Raw genomic sequence first — 16,625 nt, 5'->3', positions numbered from 1 at the left:
CTATGCTCTGACCTAGTATTTGTACTTTCAACTGTCTTAATCTAAGTGAAATTAAAAACTTGTATAAATAAGTTATGATTTGACAAGCCTCATGGAGGCTTTTGCAAGGATGATCCTGTTGTTAAAGATCTGTGCAGAGGAATCTGACAGATCTGGGTTACATCCAGGTTTGCCCAAGTACCCAGTTCACTAACTTCAGTTTACCCTTGTGTAGAATGAAGGTGATAATATTTTTGGCCATATACTACAATTAATTCATTAGTGTCCATCAAGCATCAGAAAGCTGGAATCACGAATTGCACATTTCAGAAAGTTAGAATGTCAAATTGCATATTAAAATATTAGCTATATACTATAAAATGGTGCACATTCATTCCAATTAAAGTGAATTTGGTGAATGAGTTCAGTTACAAGATACTGGTGTTTTGGTTTAAATCATGAGTGAGCTTTTGAAGTAAATCTCCCAGTTATCACCACTTGCAAAGCTTTGTTTATCATCATGAGTGGTTTGAGAAGCACAAGCCTTTCTGGGATGGAGTTAAACTAAATGTGCAGGGGTGAACCCAGCACCTTTAGCAATAAATGGGGTTCAGTGCATGGGACCTGACCAGAACTTGTCCAAAGGAGCAGCATCTGGGTGGGTCCAGCACAAGCTGTTTCACTGTGCAGAGCTACTTCTTTTGCACTATTGGCTTGCTAATGGAAATGTAGCCATGAAGATCAACTTTATTGGTCAAACCATTTTACTTAGAATACAGTTATTTGTGCACAAAAAGCAAGTTAACTACATGCAACCACAGTATTCCCTGGAAATTACTGCTTTTAGAAACTGGGAACATTTAAAATGTTGATTCACTTCTTCATAAGGGTTTTATTGTCAGACTAAATGCTTGATGATGTTATGTTTATAAGTTTAAAATTGAATTTTCCTTTTCTGCTCAAACAATAAATACAGAATAAATAATCATAAGATCACAGGATAATGCTGGTTGGAAGGGACCTCAGGAAGTCTCTAATCCAGCTTCCTACTCAGAAGTAGTAGAAGTAAGGTCAGAGGTGAGATTATACTCTTTTGCTCAGAGCCTTGTCCTCTGGGAAGCATGGGATCTACTATTTTATATTGACATAGTTTTTAAGTTTATTGAGTATATAATAAGTATATTTTATCACAATGCCAAGTTCAGAAAGCTGTAAAAGAAGTTATATTTTTAAATTTTTTCATTAATATGATCATATCATTGAAAAAGGAGTCAATGTACTTATAAAGAGAAACTAACTCTTAACTGTGGCAAAAAATACGTTAACTCTGTAATGATTTCCCTGTGTATTGATTTCCAGGGCTTCACCTACCCTCCTCATGTTGGCTTATCCATTGGCACAGCAGCTGACCCTCTGTTTGTCCTCATGGAGGTGCATTATGACAATCCATCATACACAGAAGGTTTGTAGCCTCACACGCTTTAAAACATCTGGGCTGGAAAATGCACTACACACAAGTCCTCATCCCTGCACTGCATGGCAAACAGAGCAAATAAAAAGCTGAGGGTTATTTTTCCCTGATCAATAGTTCCTGGTTCACAGTGTTTTTCCCATTGCCCTTTCAATTTTTTTTTTAGTATTTTTTTAAAAAAAGGTCTACCTGAACTGTGGGCAGTTTCTGAAGAAGAAGTATAGACTCACGTTTCTAGACCATTCACTGGGTAAAGTCAGTTTATCTTCAAAGATAGGCTTTTCATTTATAATTGTGTTTTAAAATTGTTCTTTCTGAATTTAATTTATATTTAGAAGAAATAAAAGGAAGAAACCAAGGATCCCAGGAAAATCAGGAGAACTTTGAAGATGCCTTTGGGAAAGATATATTTTGTTCTGAAACAGAAGTTTATTAAGCTACTGTAGTGATTGCTATATATGAACTGAGTAAAATCCAATGCAGCATAGTATACTGGCCTTTCTTTACATCCCCATGTGTTAAAATAAAATTTGCTGTGTGGGTTATGGTGTTCTGCCCTACTGTCATTTCCCATTTTCATCTTTTAAATGAACTATCTTAATTTCTTTTTTATTTAGTGGCAGACTCTGTCCTTTCAGCATGCAGATTTGCATGAGATGCAATAAACTTCATTTGCATCCTTGATATTGTATGCTTTTTCATAAAATGTTGCATGAAAGCCCAAGAAGTCACATGCTGAAAAACTGTGTCTGATTTGGCTGTGTCCCTAAATTCATCATTTTGTTTGAATTGACTGTGCTGTATGATAGTCTTCCCAAAAGACCTGGGAAAATTCAGACAGCATAGGCAGAGCAGGGTGTTTGTAATCCAGGTCATACTTCTCCCCCTTCCTGGCAAAATACACAGTATAGGATTGTGCCAGGAGTGTGAGAGAGTAGACCTGGGTTCTCCATCTGCTTCAGGTGGGGAAAAATGAGTTCTGACACAACAGCAAACCTGCCACTGGGTCACCTTCATCTGTGTGTTTTGGCACCTGCATTTTCCCAGTTTGGGTCTTGTGGTGAAAGGCTGCACTTTTTCCCTCACATCGTGACCTGGGCTAATGTTTTCCTAAGTGACTCAGGTTGGTAGTGAGCCTCGGCTCCCAGCTAGGAAGAGTTCAAACATTTTTTAGTTTAACATGGATGGTTTTCACTTTTTCTGGTTTTGTAGTCCTTAACATTCATTTCTCATTTGAAAGGTGGTCTCTTTTGGAATTGTTTACCAGAAACTGACATACCATAAGAGTGTCTGACATTTAGATGCTAGCAACAAGCTTGAAGCAGGAATACCACAAAGGAAAAATTCAAGTTGATGAGGTTGTACAAATTCCTCCAGGAAGGGAATGAGTATGGATTCCCAAATGCTAAAGTTGGGATGTTGTGGAACAGGATCTATCACCTTAAATGTGATTTGTATGTTGCAGAACGTCTCATAGCTGATTACCATTCTTAACTGACTAGGCACAGTTCTTATCCTTTGTTCCTTAAAAATCATATGCACTACTCCATCTTAGGTATTTTAGTGACTGGGTAGTGTCCCTCTGCAATTTGCTTATCTTAAAATAGACTGCTGATATCATATTGATATAAAATTTGGCTTCAGGCACTGCTATGTCTGTTTTGTTTTTCAGAAGACTAATATAGGTCACTAGGAAGCATATTACCTTCTCTGAGATATTTGATATGGTTTTTGCATTTTTAATTTTCAAAATTGAAATTATTTCAGTTACTATTCCAAAATACAAAGAGATAAACAGAAAACTAACAAAATGTAGTTCTTGTACAAACACAAATTAATCCTTTTTTTCTGTATATCTTGACTAATAAAAATGACTAATACAAGACAAGTAATTCTAAGCATTTAGATGATAAAGGCAACAGAAATTATTAATAGATACGCAAACAAACACATATGGCTAAACATATGTGGGTGAACAAAATAGATTTGTATTATTTTGACTCTTAAAAACACAGCCTCCAAACAGCAGGCTTTGGTTATTTAAACTAAGTTTTGAAATCAAGAGAAGTGCTTGAGTCAGAGCAACATTAAAGTACTCTGCAATTCTCTTGTCTACTTCCCTCAAAGTGGGGGTATTGTCTACAGTTCTGGGATTTAGTAGGGCAATTTTCATGTTTAATTGATGCCTTCTTAATTGGAGAGATTTTAAAAGGGATGTGTCATCTCAGATACACTGTAATGTAGCAGGCAATCCAAAACAAAGGAAAAATATAATTAATGGTAGGACTCAAGATGAAGAAATAGATAAAATTTTCAACTAGAAGACAGCACGTGGCTTGAAAACTTTAAAGAGAAAAAACCACTTCCTGCATATGGCTTGACTCATTTCAAGGTTATTGAGGTTGATTCCTTGATTTTCCTTCAGAAAACTTAGGACATAGCATGAAAAACACGAAGCAATTAGGTTTGGGTTTTTTTCTTCTTTTAAACACTGATTTTCAGCCATGGCTGACTGTGTTCTTTTGTTGCAGGCATGATAGATAACTCTGGTTTGAGGCTGATTTACACTCCAGTTTTAAGGAAATATGATGCTGGGGTTATTGAAGCTGGTCTTTGGGTCAGCCTCTTCCACAATATCCCACCAGGCATGCCTGAATTTGTGTCAGAGGGTCACTGCACACTGGAATGTCTGGAAGAGGTATGTCCCTTGACTGAATCCATTGGTTTTCATTCATAGAAATAATTGGGAGAGTCACTTGAACTTCTTGGGAAGATTGAGAGTTACAGTTAAAAGATGTGAGCAAAGGAGTCTGGTGGTCCATGTTGTCCTCCAAAGTGTTGTGGTTTTGAACTGGGTATTTGGCATGCTCACTACTCAGGCTGTTTTACTTATTTGAGTAATAACGAATGACACAGGACTTGCAATGTTTTAATTTTGTGTTCAATATGTAAGCATACATTACTTTCCATGGCAAAGCTATTAATAACTTGGAATAGCTAGCCCAGAAAAAAAAGTTGAGACTAATTCAGACCTGGATGTGTGAAAGGCTCCTAATGATGAAGTGAAAGCCTGAAAGGTGATAGTAGACCACCACAGAAACTGAAGACCTGAATAAGTTTTGTTGAATGGTCCATGGTACAAAATTATGCATTTATTAAGTACTTGGTTTCATTAAAATAACTTAAATATCTCTGCAGGTAATGGAAGCATTGTCTAAAATCTGTGGTGACTGCATCATGGGAGATTTTCATATACTTTGTCATTTATAAAGGTTGAATTAATAACATAGTTTACAATGAAGGCTACATTAGATACAGAATTTAGATTTGTTCTTGGTGGTGTTAAATATTGTGTATTTTCCTGGCATTTTTCATCCTTAAAACACTTGAGTAACCTATTATCATGAGGTTTCTGACCCTAGGGCTGCTCTTAAAAGGTATTGTGATAACGGATTATTTCTATCTAGAGCACTGAACAAGAATAAAATTTGAGCATACTCAAAGTTTAGAACGGTAGATCTCAGCTAGAATGGGAATGATGTCAGATCTGTGTCAATTTGGAAAAGTTAATTTGCAAACATTTTTGACCTGGAAAAAGTTTTAAATATAAACTTTCAGTATTTCACTACCAGTTCACTTAAAGATGGAAAGTAGAGGATGTTACAACTACAGCCTCTCAATTTTAAGTGCATCTTTCAGCACAATATTGATGATGGCATCATTCATAACTGCATAGAAATTCCTTTTCACAACAAACACCCCCATTCATTAGTTACCAGCCATTAGCAGTAAATTAATGTGCAGGTTTTAGTACGATTCCCTTGAAAGTCTTAAAACTATTGAGAATTATTTGCAGTCCAGTAGATTTTCATTTTAAAAAATGTGTGCATTAGGAGTAAAAACATGTTTTTGTTATAAAAAATAACCACAGAAAAAACCTAGCCTTTTTTGTACATAAACCCTGAATTTCAGTTACAGTTTTGGTTTTGCCCCAGACTGCATTTTTCAGTAAACGGAGTGAATGCAAACTACATTAATTAATGTACTTTCACTCTGTTTGCACATGGCATTACATTACATTACTTTGCATTTGGGAACACTGATGATGTTGGTTTCTCTTGGCCAGGCTCTAGGTGCTGAGAGACCTGCTGGGATTCAAGTGTTTGCGGTACTTCTCCATGCTCACCTTGCTGGCAGAGCCATCAGGATGCGCCACTTCCACAACGGCGAGGAACAGAAGCTGCTTGCTTATGACAACGAGTTTGACTTCAACTTCCAGGAGTTTCAGTACCTGAAAGAAGAAAGAACCATCTTGCCAGTACGACACTCTTAATTCTTTTCCTGAAAGTGTTTAAGAGATCATGTGCCCAGCGTTTTCTCATCTTTAGGATTAAATTGCTACATAATTTCTTGGTATAGCATCATAGAATTCTTGGATGTTCTATTAATTTTTCCACTTATCTCAGAGTCACTAATGTGTCTCAGGAGTGTCCACATGAACTGGCTTGGTCCATCAAATCAAGCTATTCTTTGGGTATGTTTGATATCCACAATAACTTGATTTGAACTTTACTACCACAAAGGTTTGAACAAAGCAGATTAGAAAATCCCATATGTGCCTGGCTGTACCATCTTGATGCATCCAGCAAGAAGAGTAACGGAAATGCCGCCTCGTGGTTTTACAGGGCTGTGGGAACCAAGTAGCAGATCTTCAGTATTTGCACACAGCAAGTACCCAGCCTTACAAACATGTTTAAAAATCAGCCAAGTCTTCTGTTTGTTTCACACTTTTTGTTGTTGGAAGTAAAACTCCATGATCACATTCCACCTGATGTTTCACTAGTAACCAAAACCCTTTGAAAGAAGAAATCATAAAATTCTGTATCATACAACATCCTACAGTATTCCGGAAAATAATGTAACATAACTTGTAGGAATATTCCAACTACAATTATATTATAAAACAGTAGCTATGCATAAGTATTGCATGAAATGAGTCTGTATTTTTTTGTGTGAGTCACTCATTTAAAAATTATTCACTCTTCTTTTGTTAGTTCCACCCAGCATCTTTTTTAAGTTCTGGCATGATGACAGAAATTTTAGTGCTGCAAAATCTGGGTGCTCCAGATCTGGCCAGCAGAGAGATCAGGCCAGCTTGTCCTGGTGCATGTAAAGAAGCATGTTATTTAATTGCCAGATGCAAAACGTTGAAAAATGGGATTTGTTCATAATTGGAACCACTAAGGGAGAGGGATCTGAAAAGACCATTGAAACGACTGAACTTCAAGTAGGGTCAGGAGCCCCATGGTTTAAACTTCAGGGGCTTTCTTCAAGCCCCTTTCTCTCTTATATCTCTTCTCCCACACTGTGAGACTTTGATATTTGTACTTTAAAGACAAGAAGCTAAAATGCTAACTTTATAGTTTAATTTCTACAGCAAAATCTGGATGTTCAAGTGCAGAATTTACTCTTTGAAGTCAAATTGCTTGTAGTCTAGGGACTTCAAAGACAAACCGGTGTTACCTCCTTCAGGAAAGAAGGTTGAAGGGTTTAGGAAGAGGGCTGGCAGAAGATGACAGGTTTGCAGAGAAAGCCTGTAATATTTTTAGGAAAATCCATGCAGATTATAGCAAAAAGGCCTCTTGAAATTCAAGAACACAAGGAAATAGACAACAGAAAAACTATAAACAGTATTTGATAGTAACAGAAACTTGAAAAAAGAGCCAGCTCAATTAGAAGATGGAATTCTTTCTCAGAAGAGAACAGTTTTTTATGCCTTTCATTGTTTTCATCTTATGCAAAATTACCAGTGCAGCTTTACAGTCATCATCTGGTGTAATTCAGAGAACAGTTTAATCAATTAACTAATAGTATAATTTCTCATATAAGTTCTTGTTATTCTCTGTTTCTATAAGCTCTCCCAAGGTTATATCTTTCTTTCAGCTTGTGGAGTCAGGTTACTTTCTTTCTTCACACAGTAGCACTCTCTCCTCCATTTGGAAGCAACAGATCTAGTCTCACGGAAGTAACAATTTTAGTGAATGTTATCCAGTCTGTAAGACAGAGCTGGAGACCTCAGTGGTGGGAACAGCATATTCCCACTGGAAGCAGTGACAGTGTGCCAGTTCATGCTACTTCAGAAACCTCTGTCTCCACTTGGCTGACATGAGGCTGACGCACCTTCTTCCAGCAGTCTGGAGTACAGATTGTGCTAGCATTGGGCTGGAGAAACAGCCTGTAGGAAAGGAGAAATTCTCAGCCTTTGAAGGGTGATCTGTTTTTTTTTAGGGAAGTACAGTGGTTGATAAGGGAAGATGATGATACAAAAAAAATTCCACTTGATTATCTGGTGATTTTTGGATTTGTACTTGATTAGGTACAGGGAGTGAAAGTATTACCAAATAGGTAGATCAGTTTCTCAAGACACCAAAAAGTTAATTGTATGTACTTGAGAAGGGAAGTATTCAGCCTTTCCCATACATATCTGTCAATGTAGTGAAGTCTTTGCCTGCCACTCCTCCACTCCCAGGCTTGGCAGAGAAATAGTTGTTTTTGTGATGTAGAAAGCCTTCTTTTCCTCATTTGCCAAATATTTCTGTTGAAGTTGGCAGGGTAAATTAGCCTGGGTAAAGTAGCACTGGAGGAGTTTTGGAGCAAGAATCATTGTATACATTGTCTACTACATAATTTTCCAGAAAATGGGATGATAACTGGGTACCTTCATTGCTATTTTAAACGAAAGCCAGACAACACTCTTAACAAGACTCCGTTTTAAATCCATGGGGGATCCCTGAGGATCTGGTGTAATATGAATGCTAACTGCCAAGGCCTTAACATATGGCAATTACCTAATCCTTCACTCTTTCAAAAAGTCATATCCACTGCTCTGATATTTATTTCTTAAGTGCTTGCTGTCATCTGTGGTTACCTGAAGCTGGTGTTGATAAACTTCAGAACTGTGAACTTTCTAAATTTTGTGTTTCAGGGGGATAATTTAATCACAGAATGCCACTACAGTACTGTGGACCGAATTCGCATGACATGGGTAAGCAATATTTTAGTGGATCAAAACAAATACACAGATAATATTGGGGACTAAAATGTTTTTCATAGAACACTATTAAAAATGAGTGAATTTACTTGCTAATGCCTGTGTGCATATAATTATTTATTGTCTTTCACAGATTCTTAGGTTTTAAAGTCATCTGAACTACTGTGATCTTAGTTTGATCTCTTGCATAAAGCTTTCATATGACTAGTTTATAAAAATAAGTAGGTCAGCTCATAAAAACTCCTCAAAAGTCAAGCTTTTCTAGTATAAGGAGTGTTTTCTTCACAACAGGTATTAACATGCAAATTCTGTGTACTCTAATGAATTATTTTTATGATCTTGTTACGCATTTTTCCCCAAAGTTGTAATTGCCAGTTCTTATGTTTTGATTTTTAGATAAGCTGTGGCCAGGATGTTTCTCCACTATTTAGTTTTGTGCCTAACATAGAATCCAGGCAGAATGAAGTCCTTTGGGTTGGGAAGAGGAGTTGAGAAACCACCCCTCCCTATCAAGGGTGCCCTGCTCTGGTTTGGCACACGGCAGTGCACAGTGTCCCAGAAGCAGCTGGGATAGGTTAACAGAGGCCAGGCACTGGCCATTACAATGCAGCCACTGGGTTTTGGAGGTGAAGTAAATTTGGTAACTCGGGCATGAGCTGGACTGTGCCAGTTGGCTAGGAACACATAGAGTGATGCCAAACCCACTATGTCTATGGGAGGGATATAGCTGCCAGTGCCAGGGTCTGATCCCACTTCCTGGGGAGGGGCTGAATCCAGACCTCTGGGAAGTGAGACCTGAGGGGTTTCTGTTTTGCAGTTCCTGGCATCCAGAGAGCACAGGGATACCTCTTCCTGAATCTAGGCACATGCAGTAGTTATACAATGAAAAGCAAAAGACCAAGAATGAGGGCTTTTGAGTTTTTGTCCTGTTTTCCTGTGTGGTGACCACACTAACTTTTGGCTCATGTGTTTTGTTTTCTCCATGCCTATTCCTGTGGTTCTGTGAGACTTGTGGAACTTTCCCCACACAGGATTTAGGAACATGCAGTTTATAATCTTGTCCATGTTTACCAAGAGTAATTTTAAGTTAGTTGTTTGCCCCACAGTTCTCAATGGAAGACTGTCTAAGAGTCTATTTCTTCTGCTCGCTAGAAATTATATTCTAATTAGTGATTTTATAATGCATGCTCATTTTTTCTTGAGTCAACATTACCTGTTAACATAAATAATTATTTTCCTTTTCACTCTTTATCTGCATATGTACTTACAAGCAGAGTCCAGATAGATTCATATTCCATCCCAGCCTCCATTTTACTAGGTAAAGCTCACTTAATTTCTTATTAAACAGATTAATTATCCTACAAGGATTTTTCTTCTTCTGTTCCACTTTGAAGCCCTTTTCTGAAATGTGGTAGATCTAAGTACCTTGGGGACAACTGAAAGCAAACCCGAACTTCTCAGACAGTACACTTCAATATAATATGAGCCTTATTTTATTCACTGTTGTTCTTTCTGATGTCTTTTAACTTGGAAGCCATTGCTTGAGCTTCCAGCGTATTGTAATTAATCATGTAATAAACTCTTGCTACTTGATAACCTCCTGTAAAAGATAAACTTGTTGAATTGGACCTCCTGATATACCTTTCATTAGCATATAAATGCTAATCAGTGATTTAATGTGTGGGCTTCCAGTGCTACCTGATTAAAGAAAAATCCGATTTTCAGGGTGGTCTGAGCACCAGGAATGAAATGTGCCTGTCATATCTGCTCTATTACCCAAGAATCAACCTGACCCGCTGTGCAAGTATTCCAGATATAATGGAACAGCTCCAGTTCATTGGCGTTAAGGAAATCTATAGACCAGTCAGGTATGTAAAACGTTTATGAATATGTGTATCACCTCTGTTTCTGTCTGTGGGATTCTTGGATCATTTTTATACAACTTTTCTTTCTTTCTGGAAGTGCAAAATGGCCACTCATGCCACTTTTTTTTTTGGTCAATATGCTCTGCTGCTATGTATTTCTCTTGCCAAATTATTTCACATCTTTTTTTTTTGCAGTTTTTCTTTTAAGGAAAAAATATTGTTCACATGGGTTTTTTTTTTTTTTTCACCACAATCATCTGTAAAAAGTCTATGTACCACTGTTCTAAATCTATCAATTTATTAAAACATGTCAATGTTTCATATATAAAGAGATAATTTTGAAAAGGGGTTTGTGAGCATGGTTATTGAATTTCCCTGGGTAGATTTGTTGTCAGCAATTCTTTTAACAAAAATACGCTCCTTATAGTGCTTAAAATTAAAGTGTCTCAACAGCAGATTGTAAAGAGTGAGAACAGTCAAAAGAGCAAAGTTCCCAAATAAATGAAGTGCAGAAAAATAATCAAACAATAAAAAGCAGAATGCACTTTTTGTGTGAAAGAATTACACTTCTTTGTTTGTTACACAGAACTAAGGTAATAGTAAGATTTTAAAATCAAATTGATAGACTGATATTGTGTCACCACAAAATTTAAAAGTTGTCTTTGGTTAAAGAGTTTATATTAACAAACCCTATAAACTATTGTTGGAAAATAATTTGACGTACAGGCTTAGTGGTCTTAGTTCTGAAATTTATATTCAAAGAAGAATTTGAAGGAAGTCACAGTGCAATCAATGTCTACATAATTTTCCACACTATTTCCATTTACAACCTCTTTTAATACAGGGAGAACAGAATTTCTAAATTAGTCCTGTCTAAAAGAGTCTTTCTGAGCTTAGAAAGAAAATATTCTAACAAATGTATGCTCTCTTGAGTGTTCATTCATGATAACTGTACTTAAGGAAAAAATGCACATTTGGCCTGGGGAAATAATGATGTTCTGAATAGAGTAAGTATGCAGACTGTCTGCCGCAAATGGAATAGTAATTAGAAGAGGAGATTAATAATGCCTCTAGTATTTATGACCTAATCCACAATTCTTTAAGCTCTGTCAGCCTAAGGATATGTGACCTGATACACATTTCTCTTGTGTCAGTCTAACACTGGAATTGCTTCACTGACTCTAGCAAAGTCTCTCTTGACTTACACATGAAGGCAAACTAGGAGCAGGATCAAGGCATTGTGGCTCATTTTAAAATATTTTTCCTCTGTCTGGTAACAGAGACAATGGCTTAAATCATGAGGAGCAGAGATGAAAGTGATTGGGCCACAGTAGTGGCCCACGTACCAAAATAGGTAGTTGATTAAAATTACGTCCTCTATGCCTAGATGCTGAGGGGAGCAGAACTCTGGCACAGGCAATTTACCCAAAGCAAGTGGGAGACAGCCTACTGCAAGATAACACAGATCTGTCAAAACTATTTTGAGAAGATAACTCATGCTCCAAACGCAGTATTAATTAGGTTGCTTGATAAAGTTTTAGATACTTTTATTCTTCTGCAAGCTGTATTGACTTTGTGTTCATAAAAGCTTGATCCCTCCACCATGTTGTTTCCATTCATCCCAGCAAAGTCAAACAAGGAGAAAGCAGAAACAGTGGAAAAGGTTTGGGTTTGGTTTTTTGGTTTTTTTTGGTTTTTTTGTTTTAGTTTTCCTTTGTTCCTATTCTTTAGTTTTCTTTACTAAATAGAATCTCATTCCTTCCCTTTCCATGTCTTTGGCTGGTGGGAAATGAGATAGCCCCCATTTGTTCATGGGGACGATTCCCACACTTGGGCAAATAGGTTTTTCAGAGAAGAGCAGTAGGTCTCTAAACCACCCCTCCAAAATGAGCCCTTGCAGCCAGCCCGCAGGAACATGCCAAGGCAATGTCCACAACACCAGGTATTATCTGCTGCCAACTAGTGCAAATCAGAGCAATTCCTGTGCTAGGCTCAGCTTTGACCTGAGCTCAGCAAAACCATCTGGAAGCAGCTTCCTGATGGCAAATGTTTCTTGGCAGCCCGGCCTGCCAAGCCTAGAAGAGGGTGTGGTTTTCTTTTGGCTTTGTTTTTTTGAGAAGTTACAGCAGAAGATCTGTTTTCTATTGCTTGTGCATTCAGTTTGTAGATCAGAGAACAACAATGTAACTCTTGAAGTCCTTCATTTCTGAAAGCATCTGGCAGCAAGTACTAACATGCTGACAGCCTTTCATAAGTCTGTCAAAATCAATGAAACTGCATCAGTTTTCAGTAGAAGAGAACTTAGCTGAGAATGTGAACTAGGCATAATATACATAGTAGTAGTGCATTTATTTTTCTGAGGAGATTCTCCAAAAGCTTTTCCTCATCAGTTTCAACTTGATAGTATGTATGTATCTATCTTGTTTTAAATCTAATTGTTTATTTTTCTTTAGGACTTGGCCTTTCATTATCAAGAGTCCTAAGCAATATAAAAACCTGTCTTTTATGGATGCAATGAATAAATTCAAATGGTCCAGATCAGAGGGTCTCTCCTATAATCAACTTGTGCTTAAACTACCTGTCAATGTGAGATGTTCAAAAACAGATAATGCAGAATGGTCGGTAAGTCCGTGTGTTGAAAAGGAGGCAAGGATGCTACAAAACTAATTTGATTTACTGTGTTTCATTGCATATGAATAAATATCTGGTTATACTTCTTCAGGATATTTACACAGCTATATTGCATTTACATACAATAACAAATGATGAGAATGTTTTAGCAGTGCTTTCACCCAACTTGAGTTTTAGCAGCATTTAAAAAGAATAGAAAAGTTGGAGCTTTAATCAGTACTTGGGATCAGTAATGGGAGGATGGGGTCTTTCAGTGGATCTGGAGCTGATCAGAGAGCAAACATGTGTGTCCAGACTAATTGGCCAAGCCAGGAAGCTGTTCTACCTCACTGTTGCCATGGTCAGGGACTTATGTTAGTGTCTTGCAATGGATGATTCAAAACCCCTAAATCAGGTTGCATTTCTGAGTCACCTTCTAAGGGAAAGCTTATTGACTGCATAACAAAGAATCTACCTTCTTAACTTGGTCATCTAGACAACCTAAAGTTGTATGAACAATCTTCCAGTAAGTCTTTTTTTTATTGGTCCTAGAATTGTCTATAGTATTGGACCATAAAAATACATTTGGATAGTCTGTTTCCTTTGTGCACCTTTGTTAGATTTTATCTTCTGTAGTTTTACTTTCCTTGTTGTCTTGATGAAAAAACCTTATAAGATAAAAAATAACACCCCAGTAAATTATTATTTTTTCTAAATATCTACTGGTATTTTACCAGGACTGTTGAGAAAAGTTGTCATCTTTAATGTTGATGTGTGTTTATAGAGAATGGCTAGTGCAGGTAGTATCATCCCTGAAGGGAATACTTAAAAATATTTATTGCTCTTTGAACTCCTTTACAGACTCCACATTCAAGGCTCTTACTTTTTTGAGATTTTCTGCTCAGAAGGGGTGACAGTCTCATTGTACTGGCTTATTTCCTATTGTGATTTCAGTCCAGTATAGCAGAGCTGCTATGAGATACTATTGATTAAGTACTTCCTAGTAGAAGACTTTTGCCTCATTCTCCTCACCCTGGAAGATAGCCCGTGCTGCCTCATAGCATGTCACACAAGTCCTTTCAGGTAGTGAAGAAATTGCCCCTCCTACAGCAGCGTTCTTGGGTTTTTCCAACATAGGTCAGACTGTTCTGCCCATTGGATGTCAAAGAAATACTGTGTGCTGTAAGTAATCAAAGAGCTTCTGGGTTTTTCTAGTATTTGTCCCATGGTAGACCTCCTGTGAAAAGTGGTTGTAGACAGACAGTACATGTCACTGTTCACCAGTTTTGGTTAAACTTCTTGACCTTTACAGCTGCTGGCCAGTAGCAGTTGCATAGTCACTCTTTCACTGATTATTTGTCAGAGGACAAGTTAAGATGATGAAAAGCACACAGAAATTTTATCAAGAGGATAGGCCGGGTTTATTTAATGGTATACTTTCTGGAAAATGCCATTCCTCTTTATCTTACAGGATGAAGGAACAATACTTACAACTTAAAGAATGTAGTCAAAGAATGAGCTCACTGGAACTGGGAGTTCTTAGTTCTTCCTTAATCACACTTTCCTTTTTCAAATGACATGGACATATTCATCAAAGCTAAGATTAGAACTCTTTCCTTTCCCTTCCAGTATTAGTGATATTACACTTAAATGATCATCCTCATCAAAATCAAGAACAGATTTAACCTGAATGGTCAAACAATCCCTGAGTTGTTACAAGACTGAAAAAAATTGAAGCAGACAACTGAGTTGAAAATACCATCATCCTTCTATAGAGTTGGTCCCTATTTCAGTTTTACTTTTGTGTTGTGTTTGCTAAGATTAAGTCAATATTTAGTTGGGGTTTCTTTCCACAGTACAGAATAATAGCAACATAGAAAAAATCCCCAAAGTAAGCATATGCTGTACAGGTGGGCATTCAAACTTTCAAAAATGTGCCCAGGAGCTTACTTTCTGCAGAGCTTATTTTCTTTGACACGTGAGGAGTAAGTTTAGGAACAGCAAGCTGAGCAGTGTACACAAATGTCTCTAATTTCATGTCAAAACCATAACAAACATGTAGTTACATCCAATTCCATAAAATTGCACTGAGTTCTATGGGAAGAGTGAAAAATACTCAATATATATAGCAATATGACGCTGCTGCATGTGACCTTGCTTCAGCAAGGACATGGGACCAGATGACCTCCAGAGATCCCTTCCAACCATTCTGTGATTCCACGGAATAATGTGTACACAACTGCTTTGGACGTGCAAGTGTGAGCCTTTCATGCAGAAATGAATGCATTCAAATATCATCCTGTATCCCTATAGCAGAGTGACACTGCCACTGCCAGCTTTCATTTTTATTTGACAGAAGGATGAAAACAACAACCAAACCATCCAAACATTCCCACAAAGCAAAATAAGGTCATTCAAACCAACAAACCAAAGTGTAACCTTGCTTTAATGGAGAGGATGCCAGTGTGTACTGCTGCTCTCAAGATGAGAACGTTGAATATGCACACTGGCTGATCATTTGGCATGCAATATATTCATATTTTTACTGAGCTTGATGTTTCCACAGTGAGAGTCACAATCCAAGTACAAAACTATCAATAGATTCTCAGGCAAGCTGCCAATTATCTTGAGAGCGAAAAGAGTTTACTGATCTTATGTGACAAAACTCTGATAATTTTTTGTTATTTTAATTTCAGATCCAAGGCATGACAGCTTTACCTCCTGAAATAGAGAGACCATACAAGACAGAGCCAGTAATATGCAGCTCATCTTCCTGCTTAAGTTGCAGTTTATTCCTCACCCTGTTGTTTGTTGTACACATCACAGCCAGTACCATAGGAAACACTGGGCTCTCTGTATAATAATTTTTATTCATCTGTGTTCTGTATGCCATGCAAGTTCTGATGTGTTTGCACTGTTGCTATTGTAGATTTATTTTTTTACATATTAATAAACTAAATTTGCCGGATCAAAACAAAATGTATACATCCTCTGGAAACTGTGGGGTTTTTGGTTTTCAATGTAAAATATGTATGAAATACAGTAGGTACACTGACACATTGAATATTGAAATCTTTTCCTGTACCGTTTTCTTATATTTTGTTCAGACTCTTTCACGTGGTGCTTTCAAAGTCATCTATGTATATGGGTAAAATTAATAAACTAAAAGCAACCTAGTTAACCACATTCAGCCTGGTCCGTGCTGTATTATTTTGCCTTGGTTCTTGACATCTGCAGGTAATGAAATTACTGCCGTATGGACAGGTCTTGCAAACATATATTTGGGTATGTCTGACTGACACATGCCATAAAGCTACGGGAAGGATTCATTCAGGGAGGACATTCCTGGGAGCAACACACTGCAAAAACATCTCTGCTCCTGAGACTTGGGAGCTATGGGTGTTAAAGGGATGAAAAGACAGGCAGAACTTCCAAGTCTCCCCATAGTGAATCCTGTACAAATCCTTTGGCTTGGTTGGCATTTCTTTTTCCTGATCCCAGGCAATTCAGGGTGTTTCTTCTCTCTTAAGATACTTGCTCAGTGAGTAAATCTTTGGTGAGAAGTAGGCGCTCCTTTTCTAGATTTGATCTGGACAGCAGGAGCAATATACATCTATCTCACATTTAGGCTCTGGCATGCACAGAGAGC

The 16,625-nt window shown here is 37.5% G+C and overlaps 1 protein-coding gene across 2 annotated transcripts in view; it reads left to right on the top strand.

Annotated features, from left to right (window-relative positions):
- The window catches only part of MOXD1 (monooxygenase DBH like 1), a 49,937-nt gene extending 33,775 nt beyond the window's left edge, over nt 1–16,162 (top strand). For both annotated transcript variants that reach the window (XM_032101737.1, XM_032101735.1), the window contains exons 6-12: nt 1,339–1,441; nt 3,982–4,148; nt 5,577–5,768; nt 8,436–8,495; nt 10,227–10,369; nt 12,820–12,988; nt 15,673–16,162. In XM_032101737.1, coding sequence (XP_031957628.1) covers nt 1,339–1,441; nt 3,982–4,148; nt 5,577–5,768; nt 8,436–8,495; nt 10,227–10,369; nt 12,820–12,988; nt 15,673–15,837 — 999 coding nt within the window. In that variant the 3' untranslated portion in view covers nt 15,838–16,162. The remainder of the gene's footprint in view (nt 1–1,338; nt 1,442–3,981; nt 4,149–5,576; nt 5,769–8,435; nt 8,496–10,226; nt 10,370–12,819; nt 12,989–15,672) is intronic.
- The last annotated feature ends 463 nt before the right edge of the window (nt 16,163–16,625 follow it).

The sequence above is a fragment of the Corvus moneduloides genome, chromosome 3 (assembly GCF_009650955.1).
Source record: "Corvus moneduloides isolate bCorMon1 chromosome 3, bCorMon1.pri, whole genome shotgun sequence".
Classification (NCBI taxonomy): domain Eukaryota; kingdom Metazoa; phylum Chordata; class Aves; order Passeriformes; family Corvidae; genus Corvus; species Corvus moneduloides.
This window is presented reverse-complemented; position numbering and strand designations above follow the sequence as displayed.